The sequence below is a fragment of the Delphinapterus leucas genome, chromosome 19 (genome assembly GCF_059928025.1).
Source record: "Delphinapterus leucas isolate spDelLeu-1000000601 "Yukka" chromosome 19, BTC_Dleu_Yukka2, whole genome shotgun sequence".
NCBI classification, from domain to species: Eukaryota; Metazoa; Chordata; class Mammalia; order Artiodactyla; family Monodontidae; genus Delphinapterus; species Delphinapterus leucas.
Window position 1 is genome coordinate 26,748,363 of NC_143147.1, and position 18,873 is coordinate 26,767,235.

The 18,873-nt window shown below is 39.1% G+C and overlaps 1 protein-coding gene across 1 annotated transcript in view; it reads right to left on the reverse strand.

Moving 5' to 3' along the window:
• LOC111171139 (AP-2 complex subunit beta-like) overlaps nt 1–18,873 on the reverse strand; it is a 62,664-nt gene that overhangs the window by 24,604 nt on the left and 19,187 nt on the right. The window contains 7 exon segments of the mRNA XM_089900799.1: nt 3,156–3,251; nt 3,384–3,504; nt 4,033–4,254; nt 6,505–6,632; nt 6,634–6,696; nt 15,977–16,222; nt 18,122–18,257. Of these exon segments, the coding sequence (XP_089756925.1) occupies nt 3,156–3,251; nt 3,384–3,504; nt 4,033–4,254; nt 6,505–6,632; nt 6,634–6,696; nt 15,977–16,222; nt 18,122–18,257 (1,012 nt within the window).

Consider the following 18,873-nt stretch of genomic DNA (forward strand, 5'->3'; position numbering starts at 1 on the left):
AATCATACCTCAATAAAGCTGGAGGTGGGGTGGAGAGTAAAATCTATTTAAAAAAACAACCAAACAAAAAAGAACAGGCAGAAGTTACTGAAAAAACAGTACTATGAAATTGCTTTTTCAGTGTCATTTATTGACTCAATGGCTTATGCTTAATCTTTAACCTAACCAACTTAATATGATAAAATTCTACATTTTTTTCACCTCAGGGTACTTAAAGCAACAAGGAAACACCTGTACTTACAGTCATGATAAAAAACAACTCCAACTCTTAACACCCAAATTTTACAATAGGCCCTGTTATCTTAGCTAAGCACTAAACTAAAATTCTTTTTCTCTCATCTGTCATATCTTTGAAACCAACTACACATTAAAAAGGGGTCAGGTGTCCTGAGAGAAAAGCAGCAGCTCAGTCTGGAAGCTACAGAGAAAGGCTATTACAATTCCCTCACTGGTTCTTGCCCTTGTCCCATGGATAGGTTAGTTAAAAACAGGCAATCACTGCCTCTCCTGCCCCAACAACTGTGTCTGGACTAGGCAACTCTTTCCAACTAATAACTTTCATGATTTAACCAGTTCTAAGAAAAGTTCTTAGGCAAATCCAGGTAACTGGAAATAAGAGAACACTATCTAAAAGGCAGGATTCTTGAAGGCTGATCTTAAGCTTCCAAAGGAAGTTCATTCCTCACACACTCATATTCCCACAGGGCACCCTGAATCAAAGGAAGAAGTGAGAGCCACCAGAAGTTTACCTCTTCCAGAAGATGATGGATAACTTTTCCATTTAGTCACAATAGACGGTACTAACAGCCGCTAGGAATCTAGATGCTTTGAGAACACTTTCTAGTAATTCCAGGGATAGAAAAATCTCTTTAACTTTGGAATGAGACTCTTTGCAAGAGCACTGTCAGAGAGGTTAGTAAGACAATGACATTCTGGCAGTGAAAAGCACAAAATGACTCTTCTGCTACCAAAATAGCTCTGAAAATTGTCTGCATTAATACCATAAGCAGGTGGCTATTCCACAATGAGAAAAGAAAAAGAAAAAAGTTAAGTAGTGGTGGTAAGTTAAGAAGTGTGGTAGTAAAAAAAAGATGTAACACATCAAGATCCAATTAACAGATTTCCCCATTTCTCAAATGGAGCAACAGAAGTATATATTAAGTATGTGAAGCAACTGAGCTGGCAGAACCAGAAGCAGAAGCCAGGATTAATTAACTTCTTGCTATAACAACGAGTCTACTAAACGACTTATCAGTGGTAACTATATGAAGCAGCATTCAGTAAATAAAAACAAGGAAGGCCAATTAGGAACTTGGCTTTCAGAGACACTTCTCTGACACAGCATCTGTTTCCTTCTGTTCCTGTGAAGCACTGGTCATACTGTACAAATTATTTTAGTAACTATCCTTGTGAAATCATACGGTCCAATCTGACTCAAAGTAGAACTGTAGGGACTTCCCTGGTGGTACAGTGGTTAAGAATCCGCCTGCCAATGCAGGGGACACGGGTTGGAGCCCTGGTCCAGGAAGATCCCACATACGGCGAAGCAAATAAGCCTGTGCACCACAACTACTGAGCCTGTGCTCTAGAGCCCACAAGCCACAACTACTGAGGCCGCGTGCTGCAACTACTGAGGCTCGCGCGCCTAGAGCCCGTGCTCTGCCACAAGAGAAGCCACCGAAATGAGAAGCCCCCATGCACCTCAACGAAGAGTAGCCCCCACTCGCCATGACCAGAGAAAGCCCACGCGCGGCAATGAAGACCCAACGCAGCCAATAAATAAATAAATAAAATGTCAAAAGAAAAAAAAAGCAGAATTGCACATAGTCAAGTAGTAAGCACAAATATGGAGCTCTGAATCCACAATATCGTTGTGCACAGAAGCCATCATTAATTGCAACAAACTTCTGAATGAGGAAAAACAACAGAGGCTTGGTGACTGATGAAGCAGTGCATTGTAAGTTGTAGCCCTTAATACCTACTGGAAGGCTGCAACCAAGCTAGAACCAATCTGCCCTCTAAGACCACAGAGAAGCTCTTCAAGAGGACTTCCAAGTAAAGATCAACTCCCTTCCCTAAAGCAGAAACCTGCTAGTCAACAGCCCTGCCTATGTGCACAGAAGTCCTGACAACTTTTCTGTCGTCTCATTTTTAGTATAAATAGGCAGCAATTTACTGTAAGTATGGTATACACTTCAATTAAAAAATCATAAATAGACATGCAACCATCACCATAAAATACTCCAGATAATTAAATTCAAACTGCAGAAACAAAACCAAAAACTGTAATTCACATCACAAGAGATTTAAGAAACTATTGCAACCACAAAAAAAGGAATGCTATGAAAAAGTACCCATAACAAGAAACAGCAATGAAGGGAGGCTGTATGGAAAGACGGCTGTGCAGAAGACAAGAAAGCAACCACCCAGACTGGAGTAAGGACTGGAAGGACAGAGGACTGGAAGAGAGAAGGGTCTAGAACAAAAGAAAAGTTTTATTAATTTGATATTATGCTTGAAAAGCTGGAAGAAGATAGGAGTGCAATGAAGGCACAATGAAATTTAAAAAAAAAGACAAAGGCCATTATAAACTACAGAAAAAACAAAAGCCTTTATGAGAAAGAAAACGCAATCATTTGATTGTGTAGGCTCTACATATTTACAGGCCTAATACGCACAGCAAGCTCTGCAAGACTCTAGTTGATAGAACAAGAAACAAAGGTATATTATCTCAATTTACAAAGATAATATAGGAACAAAAACCTCATGATATAACTATACAGGGGATCTATACAGAACGGTAGAAGTAGGAGTGATGGAGTATATGAACCAAGTTGCTTCTCTCATAGTGGAAAGTTAATAGACAATGTCTACAATTGGTAAATCAATAAATAGTAGCATAAGGATATTAGAGATATGGAAGTAATCAAAATGACTAAAACTAGGAACAGAGTTAAACATGATTCCCTCGGGAAAGAGAGGGACCAGGGACAGCTGTTTTTCATTAAAAAATTTTTAATATTTTAACAATGTGCTTTATTATTTTGATAAACTTAAAAATGTATTTTTAAATTTAAACTTAAAAATGTAAGGAAAGAGGTGAAGAGAATACCCAGAGTCCCACAAGGTGATCACAACTACCATGGGACACTTGCCTCCACCTTGATGGCACACCGTCCAATGGCCCGCACAGCTTTGCGCACAAAGTCGACATCCACCTCTGTGGCATATTCCTTCAGTTCTGCCAGAACCTGTTAAAAACCCACGAAGTGAACAATCATTAAGGATTCTCCAACAGCAATTTCATGGCCTAGGTTTTTCTGAAGGCCATATCTTAAGATCTAAGTTATTAGATCTTAACTTGAATCTACTTTAAGTCTGACCTGAGCAATGTTGGCTTGGGATGCCAAATGAATCATGATGTCCAATTTCTCTAGTTTCACATAGATGGGATCATTGTACGTCACAAAGAAAACTTTGATCTCCTGCTTCAAGATTTCAGGCCTGTGGTACACAGAAACACAAGATAAGGAAGGTGAGGCATATATTGATATATCCTTCTGAGTCTGCATTAATACCTAACCTGTGCTTCTCTGCTCTCCATTCACACACTCCACTCCAGGGGGAAAAAACTCACAAACTTCCTCTACATCCCTCTAACCAGATCCATCTGGAAGACTATTTTTATCCTTTTTAAGGAGTAAAGTATATATTGCCAAGAAGAACCACTGGAAGAACAACCACCTGATCTAAATTACAGCCTGAACCATATTAAGCAGACACTAGCTATCATACAACTAAGAGTTCCTTCAGAAAAGAAACTAAATTGTAGAGCAACACCAGGCATTCATTGTAGGAACACTCTAAAATCAACTGTTAGCCTCCTGACCCTGGGCAAGTTGCTCTACCATACAGTATTTTCATTTCCATACATTAAACAGTTTTAACACAGTCCTCTTTAATAATGATGTTATTAAATAAGTTTAATTCAAAATTACAAACACTTTAATCACCAATTCATTTTTTCCCAACCTTTTCTGGACGATCAGGTTGATGTTCCTCAGGGCGACGTACTGCACCTCTGGCTCCCCAGAGAGCAAAGTGACAAGTGGAGGGGCCAACTTCTTCAGCAGCATATTGTAGTAGTCAGAGTCCTTGGGTAACAACTCTAGAAATTTCATTAGGACTTTTACTGCTGAAAGCACCACTGCTGAGTTGGCGTGACATAGCCGAGGAGTTACCCGCTCACAGATACTGAGGACAGAAAATGAAAATTAGTACCTTAAATTATAATTTCTTTGCTCAATCCAATCTATAAGGGTAACGTTGTCAGAGGTTCCCATGGCCCAGGTATAAAGAAATTAGAAAATCAGTTAGAAAAGTCAAAACTCCATACATAGGTAAATTTGGGATCCAACACTGCGGACGCCTCAATCCCAGCAAACTACAAACAAAGCAGGGATATCAGAAGACTCTAGGAAACCAGCAATAAGGGATGTTCAAACTGGAAGGGAACTAGCCAATACCCCAAACACCTGAAGCTCACACCATTTACCTTCCTATTTTATAGTCCTCTCTGTCTCCCCATACTATGTAAGGGCTCCCTGCCTCACAGCCCATTTCTCCTCAGCCTATAGGAAGTCAAATTAAGCATTCTGAGAGTTATTTCATAGTGAGAGATATCAACCAACTGTGGCTGAAGTTTCACTGTAAGATGCAGAAGGAGATGGGCTGACAGGGAAAACCACCCAACCTCTTGCAGTCAGCATAATAAGGGAATCTCGGGAAGGGTGTTTGCTTGTTTGTTTGTTTTTAACAACACGACACCACTGCAATACTCTCTCAACCTCATCCCCTTCTCCTAGTCCCTGCCACCTACACTTAAATGTCTCATAAAATATAGAACATTTAGTTATCCATTGAGGGTTCTTCAGAAATTAACCTAATTTTGATAGCTCTTAGGCAACGTGAGTGGCTAGCTGACTCAGTTAAGGACACAAGGTAAGTAAGCTGTGTTTTTCTCCCTTCCTCCTGTATCTACTTGGCTGACTCCCTGACCTCCTTTAGGTATTTATACAAATGCTACCTTCTCAGGGAGACCTTTCCTGACCACCCAGCATTTGTTAGATCTCCTCCTTACTTTATCATCATCTGACCTATTATATGCTGTATTACGTATACATTTTATATATACTTCTGCCCTATCCCTCAGAATAAGTGTTCCATAAGAGCTATGATTTTTGTCTGCCCACTGCTATATCCTCAGAGCCTAGAACAATGCCTGGCATACAGCACAGGCTCAATAAATATTTGCTGAGTGAATGAGTAAGTGTGAGATGTCAATGACCAAGAGAAAATAAAATTGTATGTAAAGTCCTTTCCAGAAGATATTTGTACTTTCAGTGATGGAAAGAAACTATCAGGGTGAGCTTTGGTTAAATCCAGAAGGAACAATTTCCCAGACAAGTGAAGAGCACTTACATTATAGTAGCTCAAGCTTTAGCCAGGCAAAGAAGGTTCCTATTTACCATAATTAAAATGAAGAGCCAGGGCTTCCTTGGTGGCGCAGTGGTTGAGAGTCCGCCTACCGATGCAGGGGACACGGGTTCGTGCCCCGGTCCGGGAAGATCCCACATGCCACGGAGCGGGTGGGTCCGTGAGCCATGGCCGCTAAGCCTGCGCATCCGAAGCCTGTGCTCCGCAACGGGAGAGGCCACAGCGATGAGAGGCCCACGTACCGCAAAAGAAAATAATAATAATAAATAAAATAAAATAAAATGAAGAGCCAAAAATTCTTCAGAATTATTTTGCCTAGTACAGTGCCTATATACACAAAATGCTCAATAAAAACTGATGATACCTCCAATTCTGTAAACTAAAATGTATGTATGTGTATATGAAATTTAGTAGTCAGTATCTGACAGTCAACGAAAATCTGCAACACTAAAGTGGTAGAGAGCTGAGCAGAACAATCCAGGTGTGCCTTCCAAAATCTCCTCCAAATTCAGACTGATGAGATTCCTATATCTAACGGAAGACATCATACATTTTGCTGGCTCCAACACAGTTTCTCTAGTACTAATTATAGGTATAAGGCAGCTCAATAACTAGTATCAAACCACTTACTATGTATCTAAAAGAACGAAAATTTTGTTACTACAGTGAGAGACACTCAAAAAACCTTTGTTTGCCAAATGGCTAGGAATTGCTGTATGGGAGATGTGAGACCATGATGAGGGAGAGTTTTTCAGAGGGTTGTAACTATACTGTTCAAAGAAGAAATGAAAAATACACATCTCCTCTTAGGAAGAGCTATTTTTTGCATGGTTTACTCTACCACCTAAAATGTTCCTAAATACACTGAGAAAATACCACACGATAGCAATATATATCCCATAAGCCACTGATTTTCCCAACGTAACAGACCCTTATTCTAATACAGACTTACTAGAAATTATTGAACCGGGCAAGACTCCTAGATACTATCCAGAAAAACAGACTGACCTCTGAGCCTCCCGGTCATCTTTAGGGTTGTCATTAGACAGGCAGTCCAGGATGAAAATCCGGCCCCGTTCGGTGCACTCATTCAGGGCTGTCAGTAGCTTATTAATGTTCTGTGGATTCAGATCAAGTTAAGTTGCTGTTTGGGTGAGATTCACTGATTTCAGATAATGCTGCTACAGCATTACCCACCACCTGGGAAAGAAGCAGATATGACCTTAATTTGTCAAGAACAGTACAACTATTTCTCTGGATCACTTCATAGATCTCAATCCATAACCGTTCCTGAACGTTTTACGCAGTCAGCTAGAAAGAGATATACTCCTTTCAAAATGTAAAATAAACCACCAATGATGGCATATATAGCTTCCTCATGGTCAGGCAACACAGAATTAAAACAATTCACATATTAGCAGAGAGTCCCTCATGATTTACTATTAAAACAATAATAATTTTAATAGTAGTCAACACTATCAGTAGAATTAAGACACATGAACAGCTGTAAAAGAAGTGAAGGTTAGGGACTTCCCTGGCGGTCCAGTGGTTAAGACTCATGCTTCCACTGCAGGGGGGCATGGGTTCGATCCCTGGTTGGAGAACTAAGATCCCACATGCCTCGCAGCCAAAACAAAACAAAAAACACAAAACAGTGAAGTTTAAATATGAAACATGTACATTAGGCAATGGAAAGAAAAATCTAGGCCAAACAATTTTATAGGTGTATGGGCGTGCATGTACTGGGGGGTGCGGAGGTGATACTTCAGGTGTCAATCACACCTTAAGTCTCAGAGTAAGAAAATGTGACCCTGAAACCACAGTTCACTGTAACATGATGTTGGGAAAGCACATAATCTCCGTGAAATTCAATTTCCTCATCTGAAAATGGGATAATTTAATCCACCTCACAGATGAGCTTTAGTCTGAGGATAAAATCAGATGACTTACGTATAAGTGCTTTCTACAAAGCCTTATACAAAGTTAAGGTGGCAATATTACCATAATTCATCAAGACTAAGTTGCACAGTTTTTCATATTAACATCTCTGAAGTTGGGATATATTTAATAATCAACGGCATGTCAGTTTAATAGGAGGTATTTTTCTTTCTACGTAATACAGGAAATAATAATGCATCTTAGAATCAATGAAATATGGTACCTCAAATGTATCCTTAACTCAGGCAGTATGATAAATGAAAAATTGCTACCAAATATAAGAAAGAACACTTGTTGCGTCCGGAGCCTGTGCTCTGCAATGGGAGAGGCCACAACAGTGAGAGGCCCACGTACCGCAAAAAAAAAAAGCTTCTGTTGAGGGCTTCCCGGGTGGCGCAGTGGTTAGGAATCCGCCTGTAAATGCAGGGAACATGGGTTCGAGCCCTGGTTCGGTAGGATCCCACATGCCACGGAGCAGCTAGGCCCGTGCGCCACAACTACTGAGCCTGCGCTCTAGAGTCCTCAAGCCACAACTACTGAGCCCGTGTGTCACAACTACGGAAGCCCGTGCGCCTAGAGCCCATGCCACGCAGCAGGAGAAGCCACCACAATGAGAAGCCCGCGCCGCAACGAAGACCCAACGCAGCCCTAAATAAAATAAATAAATTTAAGAAAGTACACTTGTATCCTGACTTAACAGACCCAGAAATCCATACTAGCTGCAAGAAAAAACAGTGGACACTTCATCAAAATTACAGACTATGTCTAATTTAACTAAGAAATCTACAACCAATGAATGTTTAAAGTAATTTTAAGATTATAAAAACACCCCAAAATAAACAAAACAGACAAAAAACTATAGCTCTGTACAAATGAATTCAAAACCACATTTTGCAGTGAGGCTCTCAGCTGTCGCTAAATATTAGCACAGTAAGGCTATATATAAATATTCTGTAAGCATAAGTGAGATGCAATAGGTAGCAGCTTCATTAATTATGTATATTGAAAAGATTCTCAAAAATGTCAACTCGTTTTTAGTTCTGACTGAAGTCCCTGTTAAAAGCTTGAGAAACTAAGAGTTGTATGATTATCCTTTTGCTAGCAAGAGAAGAAACATAATGGTCACAGTTTAGCTATTGATTTTAATATCCGTATCACTTGGGTACTCTGCAGATTATCCCAGTATATGATTTTACCTAGAAGATAAATTCTAGAGAATATGGCTTTTTAAATCAAATAATACACTCATGACAGTATCCATTAACTAAGATAATGATGCCACAAATGGAATAACCTTCAGTTATAACTTAGTGATCAGGACAAAAAATTCCAAGATGAAAAAAAATCAAAGGTTCACTTGGTAAGTATGATTATGGATGTAATATTTTATTGTTATTAAGACAAATCAAGAAGGATTATCTAGTTCACCTATCACATGATAGCATGCATGAGGTTCTTTCCTGACTTAATTTTTGTTTGCCAACCACACCATCAAGCACGGCCTTTAGTAAAAATTAAAAGCATGAAAAGTGAAACAATAATCTCCATCATCTCAGTGCTTTACATGCAGGGAAAAGGTACTGTGTTTCCCCTGTATAATACACTTAATACACTGCATTACAGGATAAAGGATCAAAATGTCACACTGGAAGAACAAATGCCTGTTTTCCTCTCTTGCTGCCAACACATGCCCAGTCTTGGTTACCAGTTCGTCCAAAACAAATGTCCTGTCACAACTTACCATTTCTGCCAGTCAAATTTTTTTAATGTTAAAAAAAATTAAATATGAGGTCTGTTAACAGGAAATGAACAGAATGAACAATTAGAACTCCTCTGCTACCATCACAGGGAACTGGAAATTAAACCAAGTATATAATGCAGCTAATGAAGTATATGTTCTGGTGGTAAAACAGGCAGTTTTCACTTATTATCACATTAAAACAAGAAAAGAAACAGGGAAAAGTAAATCTAATTAAAAGATCCAGAGAGATCAGATTATATGATTATGTTTAGAAAAGTCTGCATGGGGAAAAAAGATCACTGCCAAATGGTCACTGAGCCAATGACTGACCAGATGAGATACACCCCCAATAACAAAACTCTACTGCTATTCCTCTAAAATTCTTTCTATTCTACCTTTCCGCTTTCATCTCCTAATCTTCACATTCGTACTGCTAAGTTTTCAGAAATATACTGAGGTGGGCCCATAAAGAGCTGCTCAGAGTTCTCCTGGTCAGTAAGCCATGCTTCTCTCACTCTAATGGAAACTTAAAATGAGCATCGAATCTCAAGCAGGCAAAGACTGACTTCAAGACAGCAGCTGGGTAGCTGGGGTATACAGGACAACTCCCGTGTCTCTGTGTTTCTTTGGAATTTTGTATAGAATGTAGTACATATATTATCTGTTTGTAAAAATAAACTTTAAAAATAATGGATTGAAACATGATTTACTTCCTCTTCCCAGAGAGCCTTCTCCATACAATAATTCATTATCAAAAGAAAAAATCTGACTCTTGCAGTAACTGCCCTGGTTTACTAGTGTATTAAAACAAAGGTTATGTCTCTTTCTCTTGTACCATCACTTTGAATGTGAACTAAGACTAACATGCATAACATTTTCCCCCCAGAAAACTGGCAGTTCTTTTAGGAAACACTGCCATGAAAAGAACAACGGCCTTTTAATTATAATCTCAGAAAAACTGGAGTTCCCAAAAAAGAAAGGGGTTTCTAAAGGAAGTTTTGCTTTAAAAATGGATTTATAAATAGGGTTTAAGTGAGTTTTCTCAGCACATTGGTTGATTTACAGAGTTGGCATCTAAGCTACAAAGGAACATATCCCATAGCATCAAAAGAAATTTCTTTTTTTAATTCCTCTTGCCTCCCAATTATGGTAAATTCTGTTCTTTGGAAGACTGCAATAAAACATTCCTCCTCCCCATCCCACCCCTACCCCCTGTAGACCTAATATAATATGTATACTTTACAGATACAGATATTAAACACAAGCACATACATACATACAGAAGTATGCGTGCACGTGCGTGTGTAAAATCACACTCAATACTAGACAAATTTTTCTCTGCCCTAACTACAGACTTCCCTTCAATCTGACAGTTCATTGTGGACCCTTGGAGTCTGCTGAATTTTTTTTTAAGGTAAGCAATTTGTGTTTTGACTTACTTTATACTATACCTAATAGAATTGGACAAAGAGATAAAAGACAATAATAGCTAAAACTTACTGAACACTTACTATGCCATTTACCTTCCCAGCAACTCTAAGGTAGTTGCTATCAAAATCCACCTATTACAGATAAGGAAATAGGCTTTAAAAATAAATTTATAAATAGGATTAGAGAAATTCAGTGACTTGCTTAGCCAGCAAAGCTGGAAAGGGAAAATGCTTGAATACAAACTCAAGGCCTGAGGCTTCCCTGGTGGCGCAGTGGTTGGGAGTCCGCCTGCCGATGCAGGGGACACGGGTTCGTGCCCCAGTCCGGGAGGATCCCACATGCCGCGGAGCGGCTGGGCCAGTGAGCCATGGCCGCTGGGCCTGCGCATCCGGAGCCTGTGCTCTGCAACAGGAGAGGCCACGATGGTGAGAGGCCCGCGCACCGCGATGAAGAGTGGCCCCCACTTGCCACAACTAGAGAAAGCCCTCGCACAGAAACAAAGACCCAACACAGCAAAAATAAATTAATAAAAAAAAAAAAAAAAGAGAAGCCACCGCAATGAGAAGCCCACACGCTGCAACAAAGAGTAGCCCCCGCTCGCCGCAACTAGAGAAAGCCTGCGTGCAGCAACGAAGACCTAACGCAGCCAATATAAATATATAAATAAAAATTTTAAAATGCATTGTTAAAAAAAAAGAATACAATGACTATACGGTACCAGTTAATTTTACAGTCATGCTTTAATCCAAGACACTGTCCAGACTGCCAACTAATAATATGCTGACTACATATGACATTCTGTAATGTTCCGTTTTTTTCCCCATCTTCTTTCCCAGAATGAGGAAGCTAAGTGAACACATCTACCTAGTGGAGTCAACACGTACCGTTAACAGCAAGAGAGTCTGAATATCTGGTAACAAGTAAGATTTAAAAATTAGACTCAATAAAACTCATTACTTAGTTAAGGGGCTTACATAAGTAGCTTAAGATGTGTTTTGATGAAATGCGAATATTCACAAAGCTAAAACACTACAAATAAATATCTACAAATGGACAAAAGGCACTCCTAAGAAGCCAAGAGTTACTTGGCCCACCAGCCCTAAAATCACACAAAAGCATGCTGCAAAATGAACAAAACAAAAAATTTATTATTACACCATTATCTCCCTTTTGAGAGTAAAGTAATCCCCTGCCAAATTAGAGCCTTGAGATCATTTTAAAAGGGACACTAAGAAATGAATAAGCCGTGATCTTTTGGTACACTACTGAATTACTATGTACAACAAATCCAGTTTTCAGGAAGTTGCCTACGAAAGCTGCTTTAGGCATATCCTTGAACAATTATCTTTTAAAAGTAATCCTGCAATGATGTGTTAAGTAATATTGTAAATAGATTTACTTCATTTGTAGATAAGCTGCCCTCAGAATCACCCTAAAAAATAATGTCTGGCTTTAAATAATGTATACAAAAGAATTAAATATCTTTGGAACTTCCCTGGTGACACAGTGGTTGGTTAAGAATCCGCCTGCCAATGCAGGGGACATGGGTTTGACCCCTGGTTCGGGAAGGTCCCACATGCCGCGGAGCAACTAAGCCTGCGTGACACAACTACTGAGCCTACGCTCTAGAGCCTGCGTGCCATAACTACTGAAACCCGTGAGACCAGAGCCCGTGCTCTGCAACAAGAGAAGCCAATGCAATGAGAAACCCGCACACCGCAAGGAAGAGTAGCCCCTGCTCACCGCAACTAGAGAGAGCCCGCACACAGCAACGAAGACACAACACAGTGAAAAATAAATAAATAAAATTATAAAAAATAATAAAAACAGCTTTAGTTAAAAAAGAATTAAATGCCTTTAAAAAATAAATTTGCCGTTGAAATATTAACCCTTCTAAAATCATTAATAACCAGCACCACGATCACTATACAATAAAGAAACGTTTGTTATTATCAAGGGCTTACTCTATACCAGGTTCACTATTAAGTGCTTTGCAAGCCCTCTTTTATTTTTCACAACGATCCAATGATAGAGGCACTGTTTATAATCTCCATTTTGTAGACGAGGATACTGAGATGTTTAGGGAGACCACCAAGCTAAGAATGGCAGACCAGGATACAAATCCAAGTCTGGTTGGTTTCAGAGCCTGAGTTTTAACCCTCATGTGTTAGTACTGGAGTGAAAAAAAAAAAAAAGTTCACAGTTACAAAGCACTTTTCTGTTTTTGAGATACTTTCATAAAGAGTGAGTCAACTCTTTATAAAAGGAAGTGATTAAATGCAATTTGGTATGCTGGATTGAATCCTGGAATAGCAAAAGGATATTTGTGTTGAAACAGGTGAAATAAAGTCTGTACTTCAGTTTATAGTGATGTACCAACGCCAATTTCTTAGTTTTGACAAAGGTACCATGGTTATGTAAGATGTTAACATTAAGTAAAACTGTGAAGATAGGTACATGAGAACTTTCTGTACGGTTTGTGCAACTTTTCTCTAAATCTAAAAACCCGCCCCCAAAATGAGATTAAAAAAAAAAAAAACACCTAAGTTAGTAATAACTGATAAAATGAAAACTGATGATTAAAATTCCTAAGGTGAGAATACACATAAAAAGATCTCCACAAAGTCTATCATAAAGGAAAACAAAAATTGTTTCCTTCCTCTGCAAGAATTTAAAAACTGAAAAGCACTGAGATGGGCACTTGCCCTTATAACAGAGCAGCCTCCAATGATTCCACTTACTCAACACTCTGATCCTGCAGAAATTACCAGCAACTCATCTTTTAGTACCAAATACAACATTACTTACTTGGGGCAACCAGACACAGACTGAGTGAACGTGTTACCTCCTACATCATTCTTACCCAGTGCCTACCACATACTGACACTCTCACACATGCCTAAAATTCTACCAGCTCTGGTACTCCTTTATGGACGCTGGGCATGAAGAGCATCACGCATTTTTAATTTCACTTCTGTATAATATTTTAATTTTATAACTTCTTCTATTTATTGATATATATTTAGGGATAACAGAATTCATATAATTAAAGTACTAAATTAAATGAAGTCGTTAATAGATGATCTAACGTTGCCCACGAGAACAAACATATTCTGACAAAAATCCTTCTCAAATTTACAAAGTGATCTAGAGAGACTTCAGTTTTCCAGTATTTATCATCTCAGACTGACAGCAAACCACCACAAACCTTCTAAAGCCTAAATAGAAATAACAATAATCAGAAAGTACGTCACGTTAGATTTGGTTCTCAAGAATAGCTGTCATTTATTAAGCATTTACTATATGTCAGGCATTATTTCAGTTTTTAAAACAAATTAGTCCTTCATGTTGTTGTAGGGGGCTCCCTGTGCACTGCAGAATGTTTAAAGTATCCTTGAACTCTACCTACTAGATGCCAGTAGCAACCTTCCCATCATTTGTGACAACCAAAAGTGTTTCCTGACGATGCCAACTGTCTCCCAGGAAGCAAAATCACCCCCAGTTGAGAACCACTGTGACTTCTACATGCTGGCTAGCACATGGATAAAATACATACTTTTTCTGAGGAAAAAAATGTTACTTTTCATAAAACAGCTTTCCAAAATAAGTTCATATTAAAAGAAGCTGGCAGTTTAACTAGAACCGTTGCTAAAGGCCATACCGGGCCAAGTTCTGAAAGCATGCTGCTTGTGCAGAAAAACCCTCAACAAGCGAAAATATGTTTCTGGGGGTTTTTTTGTTTTGTTTTTTTAACTAATTCAGTAGTCTGTGCTTTGGCAGACCGGACAGAGCAATGGAAGAAGGGCATTCCCAGGGGCAGTTCTCAGAGAGATGGTAGAACTCAGAAGGCTTAGAAGACAAGATCAAAGGGGCTAAGGCACTGAGCCAAAGGATTTAGGAGACCTGAGCTCACAAACAAAAAGCAAAGTACATGTGGTGGGGCTGTCAAGAGAGTCTCTGGAGTGGCAGATTCTGGTGTAAACATTAACTGAAGTTGGAATACCTCAAAATGCCTCTAAGAGAGAAAAGGAAAACTGCAGTAAGGAGGGAAAATCCTAATGCATGGGCAAAAGCTAGAGAATTATCACTATCACCCAAAAGTGTATCTTTCTTGCAAATACCAATTTAGTGAGACAGAATTTTCAAAACTCTGATTATTTGTGAAGAAATCATTGCTATTTTCCTCTCGTGCCAAAGTGCTTCCTCATTCAGAATACGTTTACGTTCAAAATAATGGACTAATAAATCTGTGTCTGGAAATAAGTTTAGCTTTCATTCCCTCAGAAAGATTTTACCATATGAACCTGTATAGCTATCAAAGGGGTCAGAACCCTTTAAATTAATATTGTAGCAATAATGTTAACCTTTGCCTAATGTCTACTTCATAATCACGGCAGCAGCAGCCATCACTTCATGAACTCTCATAAGCCAGGCGCTTTCACAGATGCTTTTTATGCAAGAGCTCAATTAATACTCCTAACGACTCTCTAAGTTGGTACCTCTCACTCTACAGAAGAGGAAACAGACTCAGGGAGGTTAACCTAGGACTTAACAGTGAGAATTTTTTTACTTCAAACTATCTTTTCTCTTTCAAATAGTATTTCACGGAAAGTCAGTTTTAACTAAAGTTAACATATACACACTACTATATAAAAGAGAGATAACCAACAAGGACCTACTGTATAGCACAGAGAACTACACTCAATATTTTATAATAACCTATGAGGAAAAAGAATTTAAAAAAATTTTTAATAAAAAATAAAAATATTGGGCTTCCCTGGTGGCACAGTGGTTGAGAGTCCGCCTGCCGATGCAGGGAACACGGGTTCGTGCCCCGGTCCGGGAAGATCTCACATGCCGCGGAGCGGCTGGGCCCGTGAGCCATGGCCGCTGAGCCTGCGCGTCTGGAGCCTGTGCTCCGCAACGGGAGAGGCCACAGCAGTGAGAGGCCCGCGTACCGCACCAAAAAAAAAAAAAAAATTAACCTAGAAAAATTAAAAAATAAAACAGAAAAGCAACAGAATTTACTGTATAACACGGGGACAATATTCAATATCTTGTAATAATCTATAATGGAAAATAGTCTGAAAATACATATATATAAAAAACAATCACTTTGCTGTGCGTGTGAAACACAATATTGTAAATCAACTATACTTCAATTAAAAAAAAAAACACCCTTGTATTTTAGTACTTGGTTTTCAGCTCAGAAACATGTAGGGTGTGAGACAATCTGTGGGACACACAGAAGTCATGCTTCACATAGCTAACCTATGGCTCAATGTCCCAAAGATAAAATTTATTTCAAACGTGCTTTTTAAAGGGACCCATTTTAAGTACTGCTCTCTTATAAACGCAGAAACATATTACCATTGGATTTGAATCTGCTATGAGATCCCGCAGAGAGTCCAGAAATCCCTGATCTTCCACCATTTGGGCACTGATGTCATGGAGTTTTGCCACACAGGCTGCTGCTGTCTTCCGAACATAGGGATCTTCATCCTTTAAGCACTTGCGGAGGGGCTCACAGAGATCTTCTGTAATCTTGTCCACCTGGATGCACCCCATGGTTCTGACTGCCAAGGCCCGAATCAGAGGATTGGGATCTTCACAGTCCTATAAAAAACAATCATTGACAACGACAGGTGTACATAAACGAGAAAACTAAACAGTCTGGTTTATATAAGCAACAAAAGAATATTTAATTAATGTAGGCTTCCAGTTTCATTCCACATCAGAACCCACATCTCCCATACGATTCCTTTCCTAAGTACAACAGTTGCCTATTTAAGAGTTTAGGCTAGGAATTCATTTAACTGCTTTACATACACAATGAAGAAATGCTCTATAGGATTCATTCCAGAGCTGATAGCTGGTGTTACCATCCCCATGGCCGTTGTTGGACCTGCATTAAAAGCAGAAAAGGGCTTTGGGCTTGTATTCTGGTACAGGATAAAATCAGAAATTGGGGCTTCCCTGGTGGCGCAGTGGTTGAGAGTCCGCCTGCCGATGCAGGGGACACGGGTTCGTGCCCCGGTCCGGGAAGATCCCACATGCCGCGGAGCGGCTGGGCCCGTGAGCCATGGCCGCTGAGCCTGCACATCCGGAGCCTGGGCTCCGCAACGGGAGAGGCCACAGAGATGAGAGGCCCGCGTACCGCAAAAACAACAACAACAAAAAATCAGGAATTGGAAAGATATGTCCCACTCCACAAATATTAAGCGGGGAGAAAAGAGGGCTGGATATCTGGGGCCTACAGCCAAGAAAGCAAAGGAGAATCTAGAAGCTGGTTTGGGCCCAACGTAAGTTCCTTGCACGAAGCAGCAGAGAGGGCCCTCTGAAATCCTGATTAACATACATTCTCCTTTCCTAGCAAGTGCCTCCAAATACAGTACAAATAGAACACTTACCAAGAAGGAACACCCCTTAAGTTGCCCTGTATTAAAAAATTTCTTTAAACATTATAAACCTATGCACATGCTAACTTCCAAAAAATGTAAACTAAATTCTTTCCAATGATATCATCCATCTATGAATCACCAGACAGAAAGAATGTAATGTCACAATGATCCTGTACATTGTAGCTAAACACAGAAAAAAACAAAAATTCCATGAGAAGGAAGAAAGAATGTTTATTTTCCAAAACAATTTAACAGAAGCTAATTTTAGAAATGCTGTCTGATTTTTGCTTTTAATGTAGACTAAATTCCAGGCAGAGGAAAAAGAAGTAAACAAAACAAAACAAAAACCCTAATAAGAACAACCTTATTACTGTGTTCATCAAATCTAATGATAGGAGAATTCTGACTGGATATCCAATAATATTAAGGACTTTCTTTAATGATCAGCTGATTAAATGATTTTTTCATTCTTAAGATGTTTGGGATTTGCTTTAAAATCATCCAGTAGGAGAGGAGGTGGGGGTGAGGAAAGCACGTATGGAGAGTTTAAGTTAAACAAAACTGGCCATAGGTTGGTAACTACTGAAACTACAAGGTAGATATTTAGGAATTATACTATTCGCTCAACCTGAATATGCTTGAAAATTTCCACAATAACAAAAAAGTTAATCAACTATTGTAAGACCTATTCAATAAAACAAAATTAAAAGGCAGCTCCTGAAGTTTCCACTACGTCTGAACCATAAGCATAATTTCTACAAAGATAAAATAGGTAAAACCCCAGGTTACTGACACTACAATGATATGCCCAACCTTTGTCAGCCTTGGAAGATAAAACAGGTTTCACCTGGCTTTCTTCTCCCACCTGGCAAGGACGCACCAAGCCCAGCTGACAGAAGGCTCACCATATGGTCTGAACTGGAAGACAAACTCTGGCATACAGAATGCTTAAATCATGAATATTCCTACTCAATGGCCAATACTTCTCTAGAGGCCCTCTTTTGGAACAGAGGTTGCTTATTTGCAATGCAGACACTAACCACATCAAGAGACACTTCTGAAAAGGTTTTCTGAGGTAGAAGAGACTGTTCTTGAGTCCCTGGGAAAAAGTTACCTTCACAAAGCTGTTGACAGCCATGATGGCCATGTCTGGCTGACTCTTGGCATAGTTCATCAAGTAGAGATACACGAGCTTCTTTAGTTCCAGGTTGTCAGTCTCCATACAATTCACTACATCTGGAAAGAGACAGCTGAGAAAAGAGGAAGGGAAAGTGAACAGATGTTGGTGCCAGGCTGTTGGACAGAACACAAAGAAACAGCTTTAATTTAAAAAGTGATTCGATGTGAGCACAAATGTCCACTAGTGATAATACTTACCATAGAAATGAATTACTAAAGAATTTATAATAATGGTCCCAAGAAGATGTCTAAAAATAGATTTTTAAAAAACTTTTTACTATGAAAATTTTCAGATTAGACAGCAGTTTAATGAACCCATGTATCCATCACCCAGCTGCAAACAAATATTGATACATACCAGATCTTGTTTCATACACAACCTCAACCCACTCGCCTTCCCCCAGTCCCTACCCCATCTAGTTGCTCTAAACAATTTCTAAACAAATCCTGCACATACATTTCATATATAATATTTTAGTGTATATCTTTACAAACTTTTTAAAAAAATCACTATGTCACACAAAAAAATTAACCATAATTTTTCATATCAATTCTTTGCAGTTCAAAGCACTACAGTTGTTATGCTTTTTAATGCACATATTCTTCCATCCCTGACCAGTGGGAACTTATTTGATTAGTTTCCTTATTAAAACAGTTCTCAGATAATTAGGACCTTTGTTCAAAATT